This window comes from Habropoda laboriosa, unplaced genomic scaffold (genome assembly GCF_001263275.1).
Source record: "Habropoda laboriosa isolate 0110345459 unplaced genomic scaffold, ASM126327v1 scaffold561, whole genome shotgun sequence".
NCBI lineage: Eukaryota > Metazoa > Arthropoda > Insecta > Hymenoptera > Apidae > Habropoda > Habropoda laboriosa.
Window position 1 is genome coordinate 82234 of NW_017100686.1, and position 23757 is coordinate 105990.

At 36.6% G+C, this 23757-nt stretch overlaps 1 protein-coding gene across 3 annotated transcripts in view; it reads right to left on the minus strand.

Moving 5' to 3' along the window:
* Window positions 1–23757, minus strand: part of LOC108576929 (potassium voltage-gated channel protein Shab) — a 32995-nt gene that overhangs the window by 6371 nt on the left and 2867 nt on the right. For 2 of the 3 annotated variants that reach the window (XM_017940006.1, XM_017940003.1), the window contains exons 2-6: window positions 18302–19148; window positions 14697–14995; window positions 6522–6605; window positions 2211–2474; window positions 1566–1793 (exon numbers count right to left, since the gene is read on the minus strand). In XM_017940006.1, coding sequence (XP_017795495.1) covers window positions 1566–1793; window positions 2211–2474; window positions 6522–6605; window positions 14697–14995; window positions 18302–19148 — 1722 coding nt within the window. The remainder of the gene's footprint in view (window positions 1–1565; window positions 1794–2210; window positions 2475–6521; window positions 6606–14696; window positions 14996–18301; window positions 19149–23757) is intronic. The other variant, XM_017940005.1, reaches the window with a different exon arrangement.

Sequence of the window (23757 nt, forward strand, 5' to 3'; positions counted from 1 at the left end):
TAATTTAAATTATCATTTTACTGAAGAATAGAATCGTTTGCTGAAGAATTGCACGCTTTTTGTTTAAGAAAGTAAATTTAATGTAATAATTGAATTTTAGAATGGAGACGAAAGAAGAAATAATTAAACGCATCGAGTGTATCAAAAGTGTATTTGAATGCAAATTAGTGCAGATGTTGCCTTCAAATTTTGTATTTGAAAATTGCACACTTTTAGGTTCGCGTGATTTATGCAACATAAATTTAACTTGATCTAAACATGTATGTTTCAAAATATTCCAATTTCTAATCTGAATTCGTATAAAACATTTGCTTGGCAATAATTTAAAAATGTTACATCGGCTCTTCTGAAACGAAGAGGATTCTAGGAGTTATATCTTCCTTGCATAAGCAACACGTGTCATTTTTGTATTTAAGCAGATACAAGCTTTACAGGAAGTAGTCGGGACATTAAAGAAACATTAGAGATAATAGAGGGTGTGGCAAGAGGAGTGATACAACGAGACAGTGAATAATTTTGCATGTACAAATAAAGCGAGAATATAGAATAAAATTTTTTTTAGTAAAAAGCTTATTTTCTTGGAAAAAATTTCGATTAGTGTATAGATACCAAAGATATGGTATTCCGTTAAAAAAACAATAATTACATTTTTAATTACATTTTTCCGATACTCCGATGCACAAAAATGCGTAAAATTAACTCCAGAATATGCACCACTTGACACCGTTTAATTTTGTCCTATAGAATTTTTTTCCATCTCTAACCGTTTTAAAGATACAGCTTATCCCAGTTGCGCGGGACACCCTATGATGATGATAGAGAATAAAATTACCGGTCGAAAGTGATAACCATCGTTTCTATCCTGAAACCCCTTGAATTTCGCTGCACAGCTCGAAAGCTTGTTCTATTATAGCGTGAAACGCGTACATTTAAAAGGGAGCATTCATCTGATTGCAAGCATTCAACTTTGAAATAGCATCGCACGAGTGTCGATTTGTTCATGTGATGCGCGTTCGGAGTTTGTTTAGTATCCATATCGAATTTGCACGAGCACCGAGCCAATAAGTGCTTGCATAAGTACCTATTCTAATGTGAGAAGTTAAATTCGTTTGTTCATGTTGAATCGTTACAAAGTTACATAAAAAAAAAAAGAGAAACGAAAGAAAATTTTGAAGGTTGATTTCCATTTGGCTAAAGTGATTTTCCTCAGAAAAGAATTCTTCCTTACACACGCTTCATTATGCTTTACATTGTACATGAAGTTTTATGGAAATCAGAGTTTTTCTGTTGGGTGATTTTCACTGCAGATAACTACGAAGATTACTGAAAATTTTCTTTGCAGAATTAATCGTAAATACGAAAAAATAAATATTTTTTTCTCTAGTGCTCAACGATTTCTACGATAGAAACGTGTAGAATTCTCGCTGTTTCTTAAAAATCCTTCGATTTTTCTAAAAGATTCGGCATAATTGAAGCGGTTTCACACCGTTTTGTAGACATGCGTGCAAAGGTTAACAGTGGAGCAGAGTTTAAAGAAAGGATAAGGGAGGATAAAAGAAACATACCTGCTGAATGCGAATTTTTCTGTGTTTGGGCACTGTGTCATTTAAGATAACCTTGCTACTCTCGTTAAATGGACGAACATCCTTTAACGATTCGACGCTTGGCGACACATCGGTGACGTTACCACCGACCTCACCGGAAGCGGATTTCTTCACCCTATTTCCACACTTCTCCGCGGCCTCCAGGGGGTTCACATACAGATTACTGTCCACCTCCTCGGTCAGATCACCCTATGGAACGGTGGAATGAGACTTCCTTGGATATTATACAGATTGTACTTTTTTTTTTATTCATACTATGGTAACGTGTTCGCCGAGGCGAATTCAACGACGTGTCACAGGAAGTCTTATGAAAAATCGTAAAGTAACGAAGAACCAAGGAGTTAGGGAATCATTTCTAAACTAAACCGTACTTGACTATGCTACGAATACAAATTCTCCGTAATTTTCTCATTTATACAGTCGAAACTCGATAACTCGAAGGGGAGAGCTAAAATGTTCGAGGTTTCGACTTTATCGAAATTTTGGAGTAGAAGAGATTTAACAAACGAAAATTCGACACACAGAAGCTTTTCACGAAAGGTTAATAATTTTCCAATTGTTAACGGGTTAAAGAGTACAATATCTCGATAAAATCAAGGTAAGTACCTGAGAATGAGACGGATGCGTTTGGCAGCTGGCATAAGTATCGGAGCTGTCCACGCTTCCTTGCTCGTTGTACATTTTCCCGTAGCTCGAGGCATCGATAGCTTGAACCGGTGACGGTTTCACTTCGTTCCCGAAGATCTGCTGGTGTGCAACTTCCATCAACGCTCCGGAACGCATCGATTTCATCTCTTGGCAGATAGGGTTACGAAAGTCGCTGGTGGCCAGTGGCATTATATTTTCGGCGTCTCTGAAGTCTTTGTACTCCTAGAAACACGACCGAAGTGAAAAGTCTCGGTTTGTCGAAGACGATCTGTCGCACGATGCGTCGCCTTCAACATCGATCCGATCCTAGAAATTTAGAGAGAAACGGCGCACCTTTCGTCCAAGCAGAATATTTTCCACGATTAATTTCAAATATCAACGAAGTAACATCCTTTCAAGCAGAGAATGTATCAAGAGAAGAATGAACTAATCGTAAGTCAATTTTAACGACAAAAGTTGACAAAAGTTGCGCTCGTTTGTTAATTGGAAAAAAAAACAAACAAACAACTATAGTTTCTTTTGTGTGCTATAATAAGTATATTCTAAGAGTAAAAGTAAAAGGGGCGAGGGATAAAGGAAAGGGAGAACTCATTTGTGTGCTCTCTAAATTCTATTGAACAAATAGAACAAATTTCTATTTAACGTGACCTTTCTATTTTCCGTGTGTTTTATTTTATATACTCGCCTGATCCACGATCCAGAACGGTATTTGCTCGATTGTTAAGCAGGTTAGAGGAGGACAGTATACATATACATATACATGTGAGCCTGTAATAAGGTGCGAAACTTAAGGAAAATAATAGTTGCTATTTGTTAGTCGTTCCTTTGAAGCTTGCCAGAACTGACTGACCTACCAGATGCAATTAGTCACAATATCGTACATTCCGAATACATAATAGGTTGCAAAAATCTGTAGATGCTGTTTCTATCGTGCTTTTGTTAATTCACGCGCCGGTATTGTTCGGTTACTTCTAAAAAAAAAAGAACGTCATGCTGTGAAAATAGAAAAGTATAGAACAAGCGTACCTATGTATATATAATATTAAAGTTGGACCCCATTACACGATACCAGATCGATCGCATTCACAATTCTACGCTATTTAAGACTTACCATACTAACAATAAGTACAGTGAAAAATGCGAGTCAAGCTATATTTGTAGTTGCTGTTCGTAAAAGACAAGCGTACATTCCGTGTTTCAAATTTGTCTCGTTTTGGAAATTAAGAGCATATTCTATATTCGAGTGTCTAGGGGAAAGTATCATGAAATTACGTGAAACATGCAAAGTCGCGATTTTCGGTCAATTTGAACTAGAGAGTGTACGCCGAGGAAATTGGAAAGTGACGATTGTACGCGTGTAATGAATATACAAATCTATTTGTCGACGAAATTCGGGCATTGCCTTTTTTATTCTTGGCCAGAAATTCGGTTAATGATAATATTGTTAACGATTGATAATCGAAGTAACAGCGTTCGTTTAAAAGAAAAAAAGAAGGTAAATCGTCGTTTAAGTTACGTGAACAAGTGTCGCAGCTGTAGAATCGCATTCATCATCAATGGCATTATTTCGATTTTCCTTTTCTCGTGAAAGAACAAATAAGTGAACAAATGATCAATCGCGGTTTTATCGTCAGATTGATCATTTGTCGAATTGAAGAAGCGCAATCTGCGTTAATAAAGAGAATTCTACGCGTAGCGTTCGCTAATCAATCAGATCAGATATATATATATATATATACCTATTACTCGATCATGCCACGTACGATGATAAAATGAATGAAAGTCTATTATGTGTGTCTCTTGCTCTCTATGCAGCCAATGAACTAATGGGAAGGTGTATTAAGTCAATCAACGTCGATAACGCTCAAGACATCCAGCCGTCGTGCGTAAACGTCATCACCGTGAGAAATAATGTCCTGCTTTCTCTGAATAGGAAAACCGTGAAAAACAATTTCACGAATGAAACAGTAAAAACGAAACAAAAAACTCGTTCCATTTGGACGATGTAAGTATATGTACTTTTATATACTTCATTGCCATGATCGTATTTAGTATTGTAAATCCATTCTATAACTAACGCGAGTATCTGGAAAAATGGACAATGATGTAGAAATAGAGAAAACGAGAGGATATAGTAATAGATAAGTAAATCGTTTTATTTCCAAAAGAGTAAAATACTCGCCTCGTTTATAGGATGATCGGACCAATTCTCTTACAAAATAGTCATTAAAGTGTATTGAAACGTGTCATGTGTAACATTGCTAATCCACTGAATTGACACGAGTATACTTAATTCATCGCAGCGGTGAATCCGAAGTGAAAAATTCGTTGCCGGTTAGAAGACGGTGCTTCATATTTGTCCGAATTATTAGCAGGGTTGCAAGCAAATTGGAGCTTCAACACGAGTAAATTCTCTTTCGTTCTTGCCAACATAATTCATGCACGAATGTAGCGTGCAAACTTGATGTTTGTTTTAGACTTTGGAACGGAGGGAATTATTCATCAAAGAGCGATAGGAGAAGGAGAGTTTAATGGTTTAAATAAATATGTATATATGCAGTAGGCATGTGCGAATAATTTAAAGGTACTTCGTAACACGTTCGAAACTGAAGCAATAAAATTAGATATATTAGTAATGAAATGATGTTATAACGATGAATGAAAATTTGAGCATTTATTATTTAGAAGAAAGAAACACTGCTGTTCAAAGTTCAAGTGGTTAGTATAATTGGGCTGAGAATTATATAAAAAAAAACTCACTAGGAAGTTGTTGACAAAATGATTCCAAGCAAATAAATAAGTTTATCTTAATATTCGAATCTTTGATTTTATTTTCTATTTTTTTTTTTTTTTTGTTTTTAGAATGGAGTAATCAGAAAATAAAGGAAACTTTAATTCGCAAATACCTAATACTTATAATATGCTCAAACGGTAAGTATTACCCAGTGTCCCGAAGACACTAAGAGGGATGGTATCGTACAACTAAATCAAAGACAAATTTCAAACTTTCATTCTCGATGCTTTGAAAAATTCAACGCTTTATACTCTTATACATATTTATCGTTTCTATTTATCCAGACTCTGCATGCACACTGGTCGGACTAAACTAACGATCTACCAATAAAATGAGCTAAAACGAACAGTGTTAATCCTTTGTACTCGATATGGATAATTAGCAATGATGCAATGAAATTGTTTAAACAGAACTGAAAAGATAAATCGTACGTATGATATAATTCCAATTAATTTCAATATTGTATGTAAATAATACAATAAAGAGTATGACTGCAAGCCAATTAAAGAAAAATTTCATAATAAATCGCTCGTATCTTCTTCTCAAAGATTCGAAATGTCAGGCTGTAATCACGAGAAATGTATTCGTTACACGTTTATTTCCCGTTTCATTTATATGAACAAAATGGTTTATACGCAAAACTATGGTTGTTGATTCGTTATCAGTTATGCTTCTTATTGTATTTTCGTATCGTATGTAGCAATAGCGAAAGTTCCCTCTCGAGCGCAAAGGTTTAGGAAGCCATTTTGTTTTCGATTTGCTCGTGTCGAAGAAATATAATTAATCTAACAGAACTCTAACAAGTCTAAAGTTACTTGGTATTTCGCCACAGCGTGCTGGATAAACTAATCAACGTGATAGAAGAAAAGTGACACATGTGTGTGTGTGTTTTGTGTGTGTATGACGCGGCCAAAGCCATCGAAGGCATCGTGTTTCGTTCAGAGTGGCGTGAAATCCGCCATTGAACGATGCCCGCGTGCCTTGACCTAAAAACTTGCGAGTTTACACGCAAATGAAATTAGTGGATGAGCTACGGTTGCGTCTAAAGCTTTGAATGAACTGGCATCGTGTCAATGAAATAGTTGTACTCTGTTCAGAGTAAGGGAGGGAGGCAGTGCATACACCCAGTGGACTATACATACGGACAAACGATGTGCAAGTCGGCCGTAGTAGAATGGACACACTAGTGGCGGACAGATAATAAAAGCCAGGGGACAAACGCGAGTCGAACAAAGTCGGTGACAAAGAGACAAAGCAACAAAAACAGATATAGATCGTAATATAATGTAACAGAGAGTCCAAAGAGTAGACAAGAGAGAGAGAGAAAAAAATGAAAAAAAAAAAGAAAGAACGACGGACAGAAAAGTACAAAAACAAAAAAAAGAAGTTATTAGTCCCCTCGGTCCCAATTCTCTCGACAGCCCATTGGTGTATGTAGTGCCGCCTAAAGGAAGAACGTTAGTGATCGTAAATACCTTCGTAGTACAAAAGCAACACTCGAATTCGCTAGGTATTTCATCATTTTTCTCGAATTTTCTGCTGTCTTTTTTCTCTTCATCCTACAATGTCACACACACAATTTCCTATTTTACTTTTCGTAACATACACGGCTCGTCCCGTCTGAAAGCGACCGGATAATTTCGTTCTGCAACATTTCTTCTTTTTTTTTCTTTTAGACACCCTTTGTACGAACATGATTTTTCTAGTTATTCCTATATTAAAACTGAATATATTTAGTTATTCCTTATCTCGTATCAAAGGGGATTAAAATTTGAATTTCCCGCTGCGTCAAATTTTTCCTCTCTTTTCACGAAGAATGCGTACAACAAAACACGAAATAATACGAACGCTTCCCAAACGAGCGAACACGAGCATAATTAATCCTTTGAAGCACATATTCAAGAAAAAACTTCTGTCTGATAATGCAATCGTAATTATTCTCGTTTCTTTTTCTTTTTTTTTTAATGAGACCAATTGTACATCTCGAATAAAAGTTTTCGCAAGAGGAATTCGATCATTATTGGATACAGCTAGCTACGCTGTGCCTTCTCATTAGTATGTATAAAGGAGGCTCTTAAATTTCAACATTAAGTACAGCAGCACCTTTCGACAACAGTGCTTCAAAGGCTTAAATAAGAGCACGAATCAAGGCAACGTATGATCACGTGGAGCCAGAGAGAGAGAGAGAGAGAGAGAGAGAGAGAGAGAGAGAGAGAGAGAGAGAGAGAGAGATCACGTCTAAGGACGAACAAAAAAATATGTCACGGTTGTATCAGTTAAGAAAAGATATAGTGTTCTTGATACATAAGTTTGTTTGTTCGTAAATCTCAGTATTTCATAGTATGTAGAAATAATCGAATGATATTTTCATCAAGAATTTTCTTCTAATTATAACCTCAAAATAATTACGTATTTTTTATGTTTATTATTATTAAAATACTTTCTTTGTTCAAATGTGTCCTAACGATCAACGATATTTAATACCGTTATTTACGAACGTGTCGGCGTATGTTCTATAAGTACACAAACAAGTGTAGTTAAGTGTGTTCATTGAGATTCACATATTGGAGTGACAGTGAAACGCATCGTAGTGAGAAAAACTAAATAGATTCGTGTGTGGTCGGACGTCACAATTGCTTTTCGTTACTTACGCAATTTAACTCATCATCTCGAATATATGTAAAACTTGTAAAAGCGAATTGTTCCTCGAACCTGCTGTCCTGTATATGTTTTTTTTTACAAAACGAGCATCGATCCCTAAATTACTCTCTCAGATTCGTTGCAGTCGTATTGGGTAAAAGATTGTATTAAAACGTCAAATTCAGAGCTGAAAGGGTTTGACAATAAGATTAACGAGATTCGTTGGTTATTTAAAAAATAGCATAAAAATTGCTGCGATGTTTCGGAATAAAACGAAAAACTGCCTGAAAAAACCTCGAAGCCGGTATATTGTTCTTTTACTTTTTTTTTTTTTTTTTTTTTTTTTTCTTCAAATGTTTTCTTTTCCCGTTATCACATTCTCGAAGTCAGTCCAAAACTTGATCACATCCGATTGTATCCCTAAGTAATTTTATCCATGGACCAACTTCAAGGTTTTATCCAGTGAAAACACAAATCGTTCGATCGAATTACAACCCTTTGATATTCGATTTCAGATGAATTTTATTCTCAATTACAAGAAACTTTCTTTGTCGGATATAAGAATGATCGTTGAGTTGCGTGTTGTATTACAATTAAATGCGAGCCGAATGTGATGATAAAAATTACAACTGCCCAGTAATTATAGCATTCTCAACAATCTATTAATTAGTACTTACAACCATATTGTATCGGTATATGTATGTATATGTTACAGTATTATACAGGCAGTGTTTCTTCAAAGAACCGATTCTCATTAACGTCGAATCTTAATAACGATATAATACGTGTCTATTTCAGTTTTCAATGCTTGTTTATTAGAGGAAGGACTGCTAACGGTTCACCTAAATATCAACGAGGATTATTATAAATTGCAACTTGGTTTCTTAATTAAATTCTCAGATTCGTCAGATCTGTTTTCCACGTTGAATTGAGCGTTGGTGTACAATTTCCTGCGCGCTGTTTGCCAATTTTTGTTAATAATAATCGATACACGCTAATTAGCCTAAGCAGAGTAGTATCGCAGATAAATTTTGGCGTCGGCCTTTCTATAAGAACTAGTGGGTTTCGTCTGTCTCGAGAATCAATATTAAGTAGGCTTACACACGATTTCTAAGATATTTCAGAGTTTCTAAAAATAACCCGAGAATTCCATTTGCATTTTCGATAATTGGGACTAAAACGAGAACGGTGGAGCCTTAAGCCTAATCGATGGCAAAATGTGTGATGCAACATTGTGGTGCAATTGAAAGACAAAACAAAGAAAGAAAGAATGAAGAAAAAATATGTTTAAAAAATATCCTTTCTCGTTTCAACGTGTCTGTATAATATGTATTAATGTAATCACTACGAGTTGAATTATAGTTTTACCATACATATGGCGATGTTTTTAAACAGTAATCGAGCCGAGCAAATCGTTGCAAAGTGTGAAACGTATGCATAGTACGTGCATGAAAGAATAAACTTTCCTTTTTTCTTTTTAAATGTCTCGTATTCGATCGAATAATAAAATACACGTCTATAACCATATACAAAGTAATCGTAACAAGCGACTCAAGTAACGAAGCGGTCTAATTAGGGTATACATTTTAGGTGTATGTATACCTACTCTAGCTACTGCTCGCGTCTATTCGAATGCATCATCGATTTGCAGCATGATTATAGTAGTACTACTGCGATGAAAAAGTCAATAAATCTAGCCGACCAACTGAAAATAAGAAACGATAAAAGGATATGCTGTGATTCGAACAAAACGATCAAGTCTTTTTCTCGAATTCGCAATTATTTCCCAACGCTGTCGAATAGCGGAAAATCAAAGAGGTACGCGCTAAAACGTATCGAAGTATGAACTTAGATGAGGAAAACGAAGAGAAAATGTCAAGCGGCATGTCGTGATGGAAAACAAGTGGTGGAAGAAGCAATTTAAACGGAAAAGAAGATGGTCGATATATCAGAAACATAAAAAAAAGATCACAATTGTAAAACGTATTTCTGTATAAAAAGAGTGATATCTCGATTTCTTTTTTTTTTTTTTTTCGGATTGAGCACGGCAAGGTCCGACGTCCAAGCATCACAGATTATCACGTCCATCGTCATGTACTTTCTTTGCTCGTTTGCTCGCACTTCGTTCATTTTCATCATTCTGTCGTTGTTTTTCTCGTGGCTGCCCGTCGCTCTATGCGAAAACTTGCAGAGTTTCTATCTTGTCGGACGTTGCCAGGAAGTCCAACAACGTTTTAAACTCCCGGTACATTTGTTACTTTTTTTCTTTTCGTTTCTTTTTGAGATTTGTCTTTCCCTTGTAAATTCTCATCCGATTTGAAGATTTTTCGAACCGATATTTGAGGACAGTTTGTTTCTGTTGCTTCACTGACACGAGTAACCGATAGGGAAGCAGCGAAGGAGATAGAACGAAATTCGGCAAGGTCCGACAGTAACAGACAATTCGTGTGTGTGTGTTTGTGACGAAAGTTTCGGCGGCTTTGTTCAACGATGGTGGTTCAATGCGCGCTGTCGGACATTGCCTGTAACATATCGACATGAAATCCGTCAGAAAGTTACCGCCAATGATCGATGAACGGTGAAGAAAAAACGTAAACGTAAATGTTTACGTATGGGGAAAAAAAAAAGAAGAGAAATTAGTGTCTTTTGAAGTGAGAAAGAAGTAAAAAAAAAAAGAAGGAAAAAACACACACCGACGCCTACTATACTTTCATGTGCCCTACACGTGTTTCCAACAAGTTACAACGTGAGAATCGTCATCTCGGTGCACTGTGTGTACACAATAATGGAAGTGATCAGCGACAACTGATTTACTGTAAAAAAAAAAAACAACAAAAAATTTACAAAGAATTTGTAATCCACAAGTACTCTTTGGTGCCTTATAGACATTCTCTATAGGAGAAAATAGAAGCATATTGATTGTTCAGGTAGCAAGCATTCCAGGACCGCAGTAGTGTGCGAAAAAGAACACTGTCAGTCGAAAAGAAGATCTCATTCAATGATGCAATCGTTAAACCGACGCGTTTCCCGACGAAAAAGCATTTGGACGACACGTTACTGATCTTCAATGTACACAATTCTAAATAATTTCGACTTTTTTTTCTTTTTCTTCTCCTTATTTATCCGATGTCTTCACTGTCCTTTAATCTTATCAAGCTTTCAATTCTATCATTGACGAACACTATCCTTTTTTTCCTTTTTTTTTTTATTTTGGTCAGTAACAATCAAGTGATCGGAACATAGATTTCATTTAATGACGTTTTTCCCATTAACGAGGATAGAAGCCAATAAGAAATCTTGCAAAGAATCGTGTTAGGTTCGAAAGGATTAGCATTCTCAATGACTCTATTTATTATCTTTAACTCATCGAGCTTATACATCGTTTATGTGCACTGCTATTTACCAAAAAACCATATTTGACGAATTGAAAATTAATTCTCTGGACTATGAGAAAAATGAGTCGGACGAAACTAAACTCAATGAATTAAATATGTATGCAATTGTTTTAACGGGGTATTGAATTTGAATAGCGTGGACAAACAAAGAGGAAAGTTAATGTTCTTTCAGGCTCCGCAGATCGTTGATTAACACGTAGTCTATTATAAAAGAAAAATCAATTGCGTAGAACATGGTCTATCAAGAGATTGTATAAGATTTGTCGGGAAAACACGCGACCAGATAGATTTCAAATCGAACATTGTGCAAACTTTTATTCGGCGCATCTATACCTCGTAATGCCAAATCTCTGAATGATATAATTTTTGGACAATCGTTCAATAAACAAATTTTATATAAACGACAAACGAATTTCGTAATAAACAGTCAAATTTTTCGCGCTTTATTACTGTTCCTATTCAAACAGGACATTGGCTAACTTTTATCATTTTTTCAGTAGCACTGGTAAGTATAGATGCATTTGCATTAACAGGAGTACTGTGTTGTATTTGAAAATTACCATCTTTGTTAATTCGTATGTATAATATACAGAGCAAGGTACTTTTTACCGACAAAATTTTCATCACAAAATATGTAACTATTAACGAATGAATAAACAAATCGTTTACAGTGAAAAATAGAAATGTTTAGCAGAATTACACAGAGAGGAGCTTTACCTAGCTCCGTATATTTTATTCGTATACACAATATTATTTAAAAAATGTTGTACCATCGAGTAAATATTTTTGTAAAGAAAAAAGGAAAAAGATCGGAAAAGATATTTAAGGAAAAAGCTAACTATGTGTGAATTATCGTGTCGAAAAATATTTACTCGTTTCGTGTTGTGCCAGATCTGATTTCTAGCAACAGTTTTGCTGTTACGGTAAGAAAGACACACATGACTTTACGGGATATCGATCAACTTTTCGCTTATATCCCGTAAAAGCAAGGAGACACACTGTAGATAAGATGTTGCACGTCGAGCAAATCGTTTTGACAATTTTTTTCCATTCGTGAACGTGGATATGTCCAAGTCCTTTTTTCACAAAGTCGTATCTACTGTATATATTCGATACCACGACGGTTCAACAAGTAGCAATGATTATTTTTTCAACTTTACAGTAATAAAATACAATTTCTGATGTTTATCTTCGACAAATGTTTCTTTAGCAAAAGTAAATATCGTTTACTGTCAGAATTTTGACAAATTTCAAAACAACTCGATCGTAAGAAAAATCTGATATAAAAACAGCTTTATGCAAATTTCAAGTAAGACTCTGTGTACACAGTCACACCACAAGTTTTGCAAAATATTACGAGCTATCTCTACCGAAAAGGAGGAGAAATTGTAATACTAATTAAATTACTTCGAGATTCAACGATCGAATTGCGTCAAAATCGTTGAATTTGTCTTTCGTGGCAGGACTATGCACATCCATCGACAAGAGAATCGATTTTTCATTGGCACGGTAAACGAATATACTCGACGTGTTTCCGTTTCGTAGAAAGAACAAAAAAAAAAAAAAGAAAGAGAAAAAAAAAGAAGAGAAAACGGAAAATTGTTCACACTAGGCGTGCTTGGGTACATCGTGTCATTCTGCATTGTTGAAATATCGTTGCAAAATTTCCTCTCGCTATGACACGGCGGTGTGGAACAAACTTGTGCCGATGCTAATCGACGCCAAACGAACTTACATCAATTCCAAACAAGAACGATATCATTGGATGCACATTCTTTCAATATAGATATATATATATTACATCGAGAACAAAGCAGCAGTTATATACTTGATGCATACACGACGTATATACAGGGTGGGACACATAAATTGCTACACCTGAATATCTTCGTTATTTGTAGACATGTGAAAAAAAGTATTTAGAGCAAAGTTAAACTGTTCGTCTTTTGTACGCTCTGTATAGATACAAGAAATATATACATATATGTATATATACCGTAGCAATTGAAAGAAAAGAAAAGAAAACAGCAACGATATTGAAATCTCGAGAAAACTAACTACGAACAGATTTTTCCTTTTTTTATCATTTTATTCGTCTCTTCGAACAATTTAAATACCTGCCTTAAATAGTTTCTTTCGTATATCTACAAACAACGGAGATATTTAAATGTATCCGTTTATGTGCTCCATCCCTCTGTGTGTGTGTGTGTGTGTGCGTGTATATGTGTGAAATGTATATATACAATAATAATAATAACAAATGAAAAAAAGAACAGTATTCAGATAAAAAGGAACAACAGTAAGTGTGTGCTTGTTTAAAATTAAATGTACAGCACTCTTTCTAACGATTTAAAAAAGGTAACTTCGATATAACTTGGAAAGTATATGCGTCAGTCTTGTTGAACGCTTTATATGTATATATATGTTAAGAGAAACACCGACTAAGCTCGAAATCGTTGCTAGTATTGCATTTTTTATTCAAGTAACATCGACATATAATTATCGATCGATAATTTTCTGTTTATAATTATACACACTGTTAGATTACAAATAAAGTAGCATCTTTGTATTACCTGAAGGACAAAAGCATTTGTAACGAAGAGACTTTGTTAAATTGATAAACAGATTTGACGGGGAATTAGACGACGATAAGGTTTAAAAACGTACGACACACAAGTGTATCACCCTTCGGTCTGATTAAACTCAGACTCTACTACTAGTTTGCATCCAATGTGACCGCACTGCCGTTCTGACAGTCGTGCCCCTCTAGTAGCCATGTGTGGACATTAGAAATTTACGAAACGATTTTTTAGATCTGTTTGCAGACGAGCTTGAATTTCTTCTGTCAGATTTAACGTACAGGTGTTCTCAATTACTACATTCAGCCCGTTTGAGTAAGTCAATTCGCGACGATATTGCTAGCAGAGAAAATACATCAAAATCCAATTTGCTATAGAAGAAAAATTAGAGAGCTGTGATAATTGTATTCGCAAGAAAATTCACTGCAAGGTATTTCCATTGTAAAAAAAAGCAAAGGTGTAGCTTAAAGTCTTCAAAGATTTCGTGTGATTTATTTTACGGTCCTCTTAACACTTTGCCTTGCAAATCAATTTTAAGCCTAAGCCCCGTGAAAACTATACTTCGCTAATTTACTTTATTAAATAGAACAGTTCCGAAAAAGTGAAATGGTTATCCATCTGTGAACTGCCGGTGCTTCTGCAGATATTTAAGCATCGCTCAAGTGAAACAACAAAGTGAAGTCAAAGTGTTAAAACCATGCACTTTTGATCTATCTATAGATAATAATGGACTCTCGCAAATCATGATAATTTCAAATCAACTCCACGATTTAAACGTTACAAATCTTCGAAAGAAGAATTTTCAGTTTTTCCAATTTGGAAAGATCGAATATTTCCTAAACAACAAGGACACCTTTCCGGTAAATCTGGCGAGAATCAAGCCCCAATCTGACCGTTGAAGACAATCGTCAAGTGCCCGTGCATGCCTAGTCTCGAGGCGCGCACACAACAAAATGAATAATACATGTATATACCGAGTAAAAATCATACAAGGAATGAAGGTATGTCACGTGGAAGTCTGACGAGAGGGACTTACGCTAGGTGTGGTATTGCCTTGGTTCACGTGCTGGGCCGGTACGTCGTCGTGAAAGTAGTCGTCGTTCTGTGTTCCAGGTACGCTTTGAGCAAAATCCAACAGACGGCGATTCGGGCTGTCTGGTGTTGTCGGCAGATCGTTGGGCAAATTCGGGAAGCAGGTCGAGGCGCTACGACGATGCCGCGACAGACTGTAATGCTCATAGTTACGATAACAGCCTGGCCCAGTCTGGGCAGGGCCACGTCCACATGCGGACTCTCCCTCGGTGCTGTTACCATCCACGCCGGACAAATTGTGACCTAGAAACAGGTTTCGCGACCGTTCTCACTTTTACAATACTGATAGGATGTCAACCTTGACGCAAGAATATGCCGGGTTCTCGATATCCATCATCAATTGTACTCCTCTCGAACGATGTGTCTCCAATATTTAGAGTGAGAGTGAGAGAGAAAGAGAGAGAGAGAGAGAGAGGGAGGGAGCAAGGAAGAGAGACATGCAGCGATTTCTCTTCGACAGCAAGCAGCAACAACATCCTTAGCGATGTCGATTGATTGAACGTAATGCAACTAGAATAATGGGAAGTATAAATGTTTCGTAAGGCCTGGTCCGACGTGGTAGGCTGATCTTTTCAGTAACAAGACAAACAGGCAAAATGATAATTAAATAACGTTTTACGAGTCAAAGTTTGTATGATCATTCACGGAATCGTATCGGTATCTGAAGAATCTGAAGAACGATGGACAAAACGATATTTTTGATTTTTTTTTTTTTTTTAATATAAGTTACGAGAAATCGTTTTGGTACGAGAATATTTTGAAATGGTCCATATTTGAGGATGAATAAGTTGGAAATATTGGAAACTATTTCAAGAACGTTCTGTATATTTATGTGTAAAATAAAGCGAAAACGTGAAACAAAGATTTTTTTTCGTTTGAGCCGTCGCTTTTTAAATAATCGAATTCGAAAAGTATGCACGATGGGACAAGTAATATATTGTTTAATGTAAAAAGGACGAAGTAATTCTTCGTGTAAAAGTAAACAACAAAGTGTTTCATTTCGATACGTCATTGTTGGGATAAAACAATTTTGAAAAATTTCAATCGAACGTATTGCTTGATTCGACATAGCTATCGTACTGTTTCATTGCTAATTATTTATTCTATCCATGTCTCTGTTATTTATACGTAATAATGTACCATTGATGTATACTAGACTGGCAATTTTTACGAACCTAACTTGAAGTAACTCAAAATTCATTTTGTCAAAAACGAGACATCGTTCAAGAAAATTTCATTCTCCATTTTCAATGTACCTTCCTATGAAAAATCACATTCTCCTACCTAGTACTATACTTTCCAAGTCACTCTGTATAAATTCTATCAGAGGAACCTTGAATCGTTGATTACTCGTTAATTTTACTTCTATGTAATAAATTGCAGGTAAGGAATAAAATTTCTATCGTCGACAACGGTAATATCGGTACACATACATATACATCGATGTGTATCGTAGAAGGATCTGCTTACCAACCGTCCACGCCGGACATCTAACAATCTGGAATGGGATTTGGCACCTAATTCGTACATTTTTTTCGCGCTACGATAACTTTATCAATCATGGCACAGGTATAGTAACGAAAAATGAATGATCGTGCTGTAGATGTGTATCAGGTGTTAATTACGCTACCGGATAAAAGTTTGAGACCACTTGTTACTTACGTACAATTTACTTATAATTTCGCTAGATTTGAGTAATACAAAGTTTCTTCAAGTTGTTAATCTTTTCTTTTTGCTGAAAATTCTTGCACAGCTCACAATGCGTAGCAGTTGCAAATTTTTGCCCGATAGTGCGTATACATAATTGGTTAGCCCTTGCTCGAGGAGAAGAGGCAGAGTTCTGATTTCAGTCCGGCGTGGTAGGCTGTTCTCTTAGCTATACATACGTATTATTCAGAATTTAACGGAAGCGAGAATATATAGGGTGATTTGAAAAATGCTCGAATAATTTAGACGTATATAGCACTCGTTAAGGTAGGAAAAAATGTCCTATCGATATAAGTCCGCGTATAAAATCTAAAGGAGACACAATTTGCGGTGTTTACTGTTGAAGAGATCCACGTGCATGGTCATCGCGATCTCCAGACTTTAGGTTTATCTTAGGTCAACGAACTTAAATATTCAAAATACGTAATATAGAACACTTTTAAAGAAATTTGCATTGAAAATATATGTCGATAAAACATTTTTCGCTTATTACAACGAGTACTCTCCGTCTCTAAATTACTTCGTCATTTTCAGATCAGGATCCTGCGTCGATAAAATAGTTCGTTACCACCCACGTCGGACATACTGTGAGCTAGCGAAGTACAATCAGCGTTTGAATCTCGATGTACAAAATCCGTACTGTTTAGTTTTGTGCGACAGGAGTGGAGAGAGATCGTTAGCTTGAAAATTAATTTGTGGTCTGTCCGGCGTGGTAGGTTAATTATCAAGTTCACCGAGAGATATAGAGAGATAGAGAGCGAGAGAGAGAGAGAGAGATAGAGAGCAGAAAGAAAGAGAAAGAAGAGAAGCAGCATGAAAACGAGATATATAGCGCAACGACGACGCCACGAGGGACCGTAATGCTCATAGCTAGGATAACAGCCTGACCTGGTCTGGGCAGGGCTGCGTCCATACACGAATTCCCCCTCCTTGCTGTTACCATCCACGCCGGACATATCGTGACCTGAAAACAGGCTCGGTATCCATTATGTTTTTCATAATGCCATCAATTCATCAACCTTGACGCAGGATTGCTGGGTTCATCTGTAAACACGTGTGCAGACGTGTGATATCGCATGAACTGACTAGCTATGAGATGTGACGATATTGGAAATGATGACTGGTATTATCGTGTTACATATACTCGAGAAACTAGCAAGCAAAGTTTTAACGAAGTCGATGACTTGAGATGCGATGATCGTGTTAGCGGTTCGGTTAATGAGAAAGTCGATAAAGGGGCGAAAGCAGTGGTGTATATAGTATATACTCGCGTTATTACCTTGATCCTGCGCCAGAACTGATAAATTTATCATTCTTGCGTCAGGGTTGATAAATTGTTAACATTCGTTGCGAATTTTTCATATTTGGAAATCGTTCGTTGGCATTTTTAACAATCCTAAACGATCGAAGAAACGTTGAAAAGACCCCTTCGTTTAAATCGCCCCCGTTCGTACACCGTACATAGACAATTGAATCCGTGGAACTTTTATGCTGAACTGTTTTGCATCAGTTCGCATTACTCCTGTGCAGAATAACGCTGAAACTTCTGACACTTGACGGAGAAATTCCAAGCAAAGAGGTAAAAAAAAAATTTGTGACATCTAAGCGTATGTATGTATATGTAGCACGAAAGTAGTGGTACATGATAATGTGAAAAGAATCATCCGGCTACTATATATGTAGCTAATTCGCAAATGGTAACAATAAGCTCGAGTCGCAGCTAAGTTTCGAGAAGCGTATACTCGAGGAAACATGGGAGGAGTAAGAGAATGAGAAAGTTAAAGGGGGTTGGGGGGGGGGGGGATATTGCAATATCTATCCTGTTGATGATCCGTCGCTTACCAGTGTCAACGATGACGTCGATCAAATCCATGCTTTTGGCGAAGGCGTCCCTCAGATTGATGTGATGAAAGGACACGATACTGCCCTCACGTTTAGCCCTCTCGAGAGCCTCCCGCCTCTTGAGGGCTTTCTCCCGGCGCATCTGGTTCTTGTAGAACTCAGCGAAGTTGTTAACGATAATGGGAATGGGCAACGCGATTACCAGGACACCACATATACAACACACACTGCCGATCACCTTGCCGAGCGGGGTCGTGGGGTAGATGTCGCCGTATCCGACGGTGGTCATTGTGATGCCCGCCCACCAAAATGTTTCTGGAATGCTTATGAATTTGGTCCCGGGCTCCTCCTTCTCAGCGAAATAGGCGAGGCTCGAAAATATGAGAACGCCCATCGCGAGGAAGAGCATCAGCAGGCCCAGCTCCTTGTACGAATTACGCAAGGTGAAGCCAAGGCTCTGCAGCCCGGTCGAGTGGCGGGCCAGCTTCAGGATCCTCAGGATCCGCATTATACGAAAGATTTGCACTACCCTGCGCACGTCCTGGAACTGGTCGGTCGTGTTCTTGTTCGTCTCGACCAGGAACAGAGATACGTAGTATGGCAGTATTGCCAGTAGGTCGATTATATTGAGACCACCCTTGAAGAACTTCCACTTGTCCGGCGAGGCACTGAACCTAAGCATGTACTCGAGGGTAAACCATGTGATGCACACAGCCTCCACCATCGCGAGCTGTGGATTGTCTTGAAAGTTCCCCTTCTCATCATTCAATTGCATACTAGGAATGGTGTTGAGAGTTAGTGCGATCGTCGAAAGCACAATAAAGAGTATTGATATCACAGCTATCACCTGGAAAACCGATGGATTAACCGGTCAAATCACAATCGAGCCATTCCTCAATCGTTCATTCTCTCCTACTTGTACACCGGATTAAGCAAAAATATCCACCTTTTTACATCTATCGTCTACAGCTATTAATAACAGATCGAGTTCATTCCTTCGAATCGACATGATTAAATGAAAATCAACCGGAATGAAAACGTTGAAAAAGTCAACCATTTTTACCAACGGTAAAAGTCTACGAGTAGATTAGTCAAATTGAAGAACATTATTTCTAGCACACGAATAGAATTGGCTCCACACCACTCTTTAAATAATGTATATGTACGCAACTGAATTGGTTAATAGTGATGTATCGATACACCATTATGATAGTTTCATCGAAGAAAGTAAGGCGACAAAGAGGTCTCTCGTGAACAGATCTCTCGTGAATTTTTGGTGAAACAACATGAAGAGCGATAAATTTGTTATATTTAGCCTTCGCTGTTTTATATATAAGCAACAACGACTACGAAAAAAGAGTAAATATCAAAAGCTCTCACTGCACGGAAGCGTTCAAAAATATAATATAATATGTATACAAAATTATACACCAAATAACAATTACAACAAGTTTTTATCAATGACAAAGCATGAGTAAGTTGTTTACAGGTACAAGGGAAAATGTACGATACGAAGCAAGCAACAATAATTGCATACGTAAAGAAGCTTGTTACCCTTTTCTTTTCTTTTTTTTTTTCCAAAACAAGGACATCGTATCATAGTTACAATTTTTGTACAATGCTCCAACGATGTTACTCGACTAATGAATAACATAAAAAAGAACCTCTTGTCCTGTTGTTACCACGACTGATATGACCAAGCGTTAAAAACCCGAAGCGCTCCAAACCTCCAAACGACTCTGGAACACCGCCGAAATAAGGAAAAGAAGAAAAAAAGGACGTGTAATGCGGTCTGCTATAACGTTCTGAAGCATTTTCTGCGAAACTGAGAACTCGACTAAATGCGTAGTGAACAGAGTCGCTGAAAACTGCTATAGAAACGTATAGGTACCCAGATATTTTCACCAAAGAATATCTAGTCGTTTGAAGGCAGTCTGCCCGACGTCGCTCGACTTATACAAGTTTTGTACATTGTTCGGCAAGCGTATTTAACATACATTGTTCGTTAGTCCCTTCAAAACCCCGCTCCCTTTGCTCCACCCTCGACCATGCCTTGGAGTGCCCGATCTATCTGGAACTATTCTTGTATTGCAGCCCCACGTAATATCCCCTGCCTTGCTGTATATAGTGCAATATCGCTACAAAGCGAAATCAATTCGTCGCTTCGGAGAAAGTTAGCAAAAAGTTACCAGTCTGTTTTAACAGAAACAAACAAGTTGGTCGCCTTACATCGATTTATATACCGCTAACTAATACAAAGTTGTACACTCGGAAGAAAAAGGACTACGACAAAAAAAATCGAATCGATCGTATTTCTCACGGGGTATTCATCTTAATTTTCGATTAGATAATTGTTAGCTTTACACTGTTAAGGTTTTGTATTGTTTCAATGAAAATATGTACCTTCGAAAATATCGTTTACATTCAGAAATGTTAAATATAGTTTGGCTTCCGAGTGTGTGTAGGAGTTAGGTGCAAAATTGAAAAGCACAAGGTGAGAAAGGAGAGGAGGATAAGAAAATGGACGTTGCATTCGCAGTTTTTCATGCAATAAACTGCAATGCTCTCTACAGAAGAAATCACATTGGCCAGAATTTTTTCAGGTTCTTTTTCTTTTCTTTTCTTTTCTTTTTTAATCAACGTCGCGAAATTCGTATAAATTTCAGTTACGAATGTGTAGTCGCGGAAATAATCAGCTAAATTCGCCAAAGTAACTCATATTAAAGTAAGCTTAGAGCGGAACGCTTGTGCAGGATAATGAAACTTCTTGCAAAAAGCTGTCTTGCGCGATATTTTCATTTTCAGTATAATACCGTTGGATCGATTATAAGTCAACTTATGCTATATTACTCGCAGCTTACGAAAGTAACTAATTTACTGCAAAAAATTCATTTCTAGCTTAAATGTGATTTTCATTTAATTACAGTTTTATTAATGTTAATATGTGTTATCGTGATGCACGTGTTACGCGAATGCATACTTCATTTTTTCAATTTCAGACAGGCCCATACTTTTAAATTAACACTTTAACAAATGTACGCGTTATTTTCTAGAAACGTTTTTTTATTTCATCTGAAAATTATAATTCGCAAAGTATAAATTTACATGAAACGACGAACAACACAGCAATTTAAATAGCTTTCCTTTCATTTCAAAAATTGTCTTGAACGAAATCAACTTGTGTTCGTTAAAGAAGATATTGGAAATCATTGCCTTCGACACTTAATACCTATATTTTCGTATTAATTATATGTAAAGAAATCTGGCGAATTAAATAGGAAAAATTTGCAAATCATCCTGTGTACAAATGGTAAATAATTTTTAATTAGCACGTTAGTTAATTTGGTAAATATACTGTTAATATACAAATATTTGATATTTATTCCATCAGGAAGCACGACTCGAATGAAACAATTGCCTAGCTTATACCTTACTTGATATTATCTCCCTTGATATTGCATGCAGAAAATAACTTTCTACCCTTTACGCGATAATTAGTACGTGGCCTTTTAAATCTTAATTATCATCGGGTCTATGCGAGTCTTGAAAGATTTCCCTACGCGCCAAATTATAATTCAGATCAAATGTAACGTCACCCTTTTTCAAACCGTATCGAAACGTACTAAATATATTAAATAGCTGCACTTGTAAAAATAAGAACACGAATTACAATACACACGTCTATTGTTATAACGTTCCATTAAGTAATATCATTGTTCTCTACATACATCACATCTCGAATAAATTTATCAGTCAAGATACAAAGTCACTTCGAGCTGGAATTTAATTGTTAAAAAGAAATCTCGATAAACTAACAAACCCGACGAAATTTCAAGATTCGCATAGTCCATTAATACATCGAAATCTCCATATCGGTACTACGTTAAAAATAAACAAACTAACAGGGAATAGATTTTTCAATAGGATAGACAATAGTGTGACACTTGAAATCAATTTTCCTTGAATTACTCGGAAATTACTTTTTTATCTGGACCTTCTTTTATCTCGATCGTACTTAAGAATAAGTTTCTCCTTGTCCAAGACTTGTATTGTTAGGTTTTCGTGCATGGTTAATTACGCATAGAGAAGGAAATGCTTTGAATACGGAGGTTGCGCTGTATTACTCAACAGTAGAGAGATTTAACATAAAGAAGAAAGTAAGAGCTGTAAAGAGAAGCAATGTCAACATTCTCTGGACGACTATATCCATATATATATTTTCAGAAGTAGCTATAGTTATTGACCGACGGCTCCTTACTGCGTGGTGGTTTAAATATAGTGGAAAAGTCGATAGTGTCTGTAATATTGACGCATTCAGGAGAAATGTTTGAACGTATGGTAAAGAGGCTCCTCCGCGAATGTTCTTCCAAAGAGAGAGAGTTTTCTTTATCCGTCATCTATAGTAAAGCGTTAACGGTGCCGTAGCGTAAAAAACTGATAACACAGACTCGGGTAACAAAAGGATTATAATTCGAGTTAGTTCAATCGATGTACGTATTATTGAAACGTCCACGTACGATGTGAGAGAAGAATGGAACAGAAAGAAAGATCGGGAATATTAATTAACGTGAGATGAGAATATCTCGGTAATGTTGGAATCGGTGGGGGGGGAGGGATATAAGATGTTATTTTAGTAGTACCCCGCATAATATTGTTTCATCTTGAAGCAACAGTGTGTGCAATGTGTATTGTTTGTGGTGTGTATGGCAAGTATTATTATGAGACAATATTTACAAGAAAAGTGGCGTCGCTTAAGTGCCTCACAGATTCTCTTAACACGATCACAGTTCGTTGTTCTACAATGTACTCCGAATGTAACGTGTACACGAAAAGAAATATCTACATAATTGTCGCTAGAGCAGATCTATCTATGGTACTAACAATTACGTATACAAGATTCTATTCTTCCTAATCCTATGCTGTTCATCCACGTGCTTTGTTACACGAGTATCAATAATTACAGTACAATGCCACTAAATTTCTTGCGCATATATTTCTTTTTGTGCAACGCGCCAGATTCGTTGTGTTAATAGCTAATCCGTTCCATATTTTTTTTTTTTTTTTAAATTGCAATCAGTTGGAGCAAATTCGATTTTTTCTCATTTATTTGACAGTAATAATTGAAAAATACTGCTACGTATTGTACTTGTACATGTCGAATTGAATTCGCTGGTAGCGAAATTACTTAATAGTTATCTCATAGGGAGCGGTGTCGAGAAAGAATCTACGTGATACCTGGTAATCGCGTATTATGCACTCCCATTATCATCAAATGCTAAACACAATGATCGTTTAATAATTGCAGAATCTATAAAACTAAGAGCTACAAAGCTGAATTACTTAACAATCAGATTTAAAATGACTGGTTGTATACACCACCTAGAAATAAAATACACATTACATACATCGACACAACGGGAGTGGGGGGCCATGAGAAATCAGTTTTTTTATATATG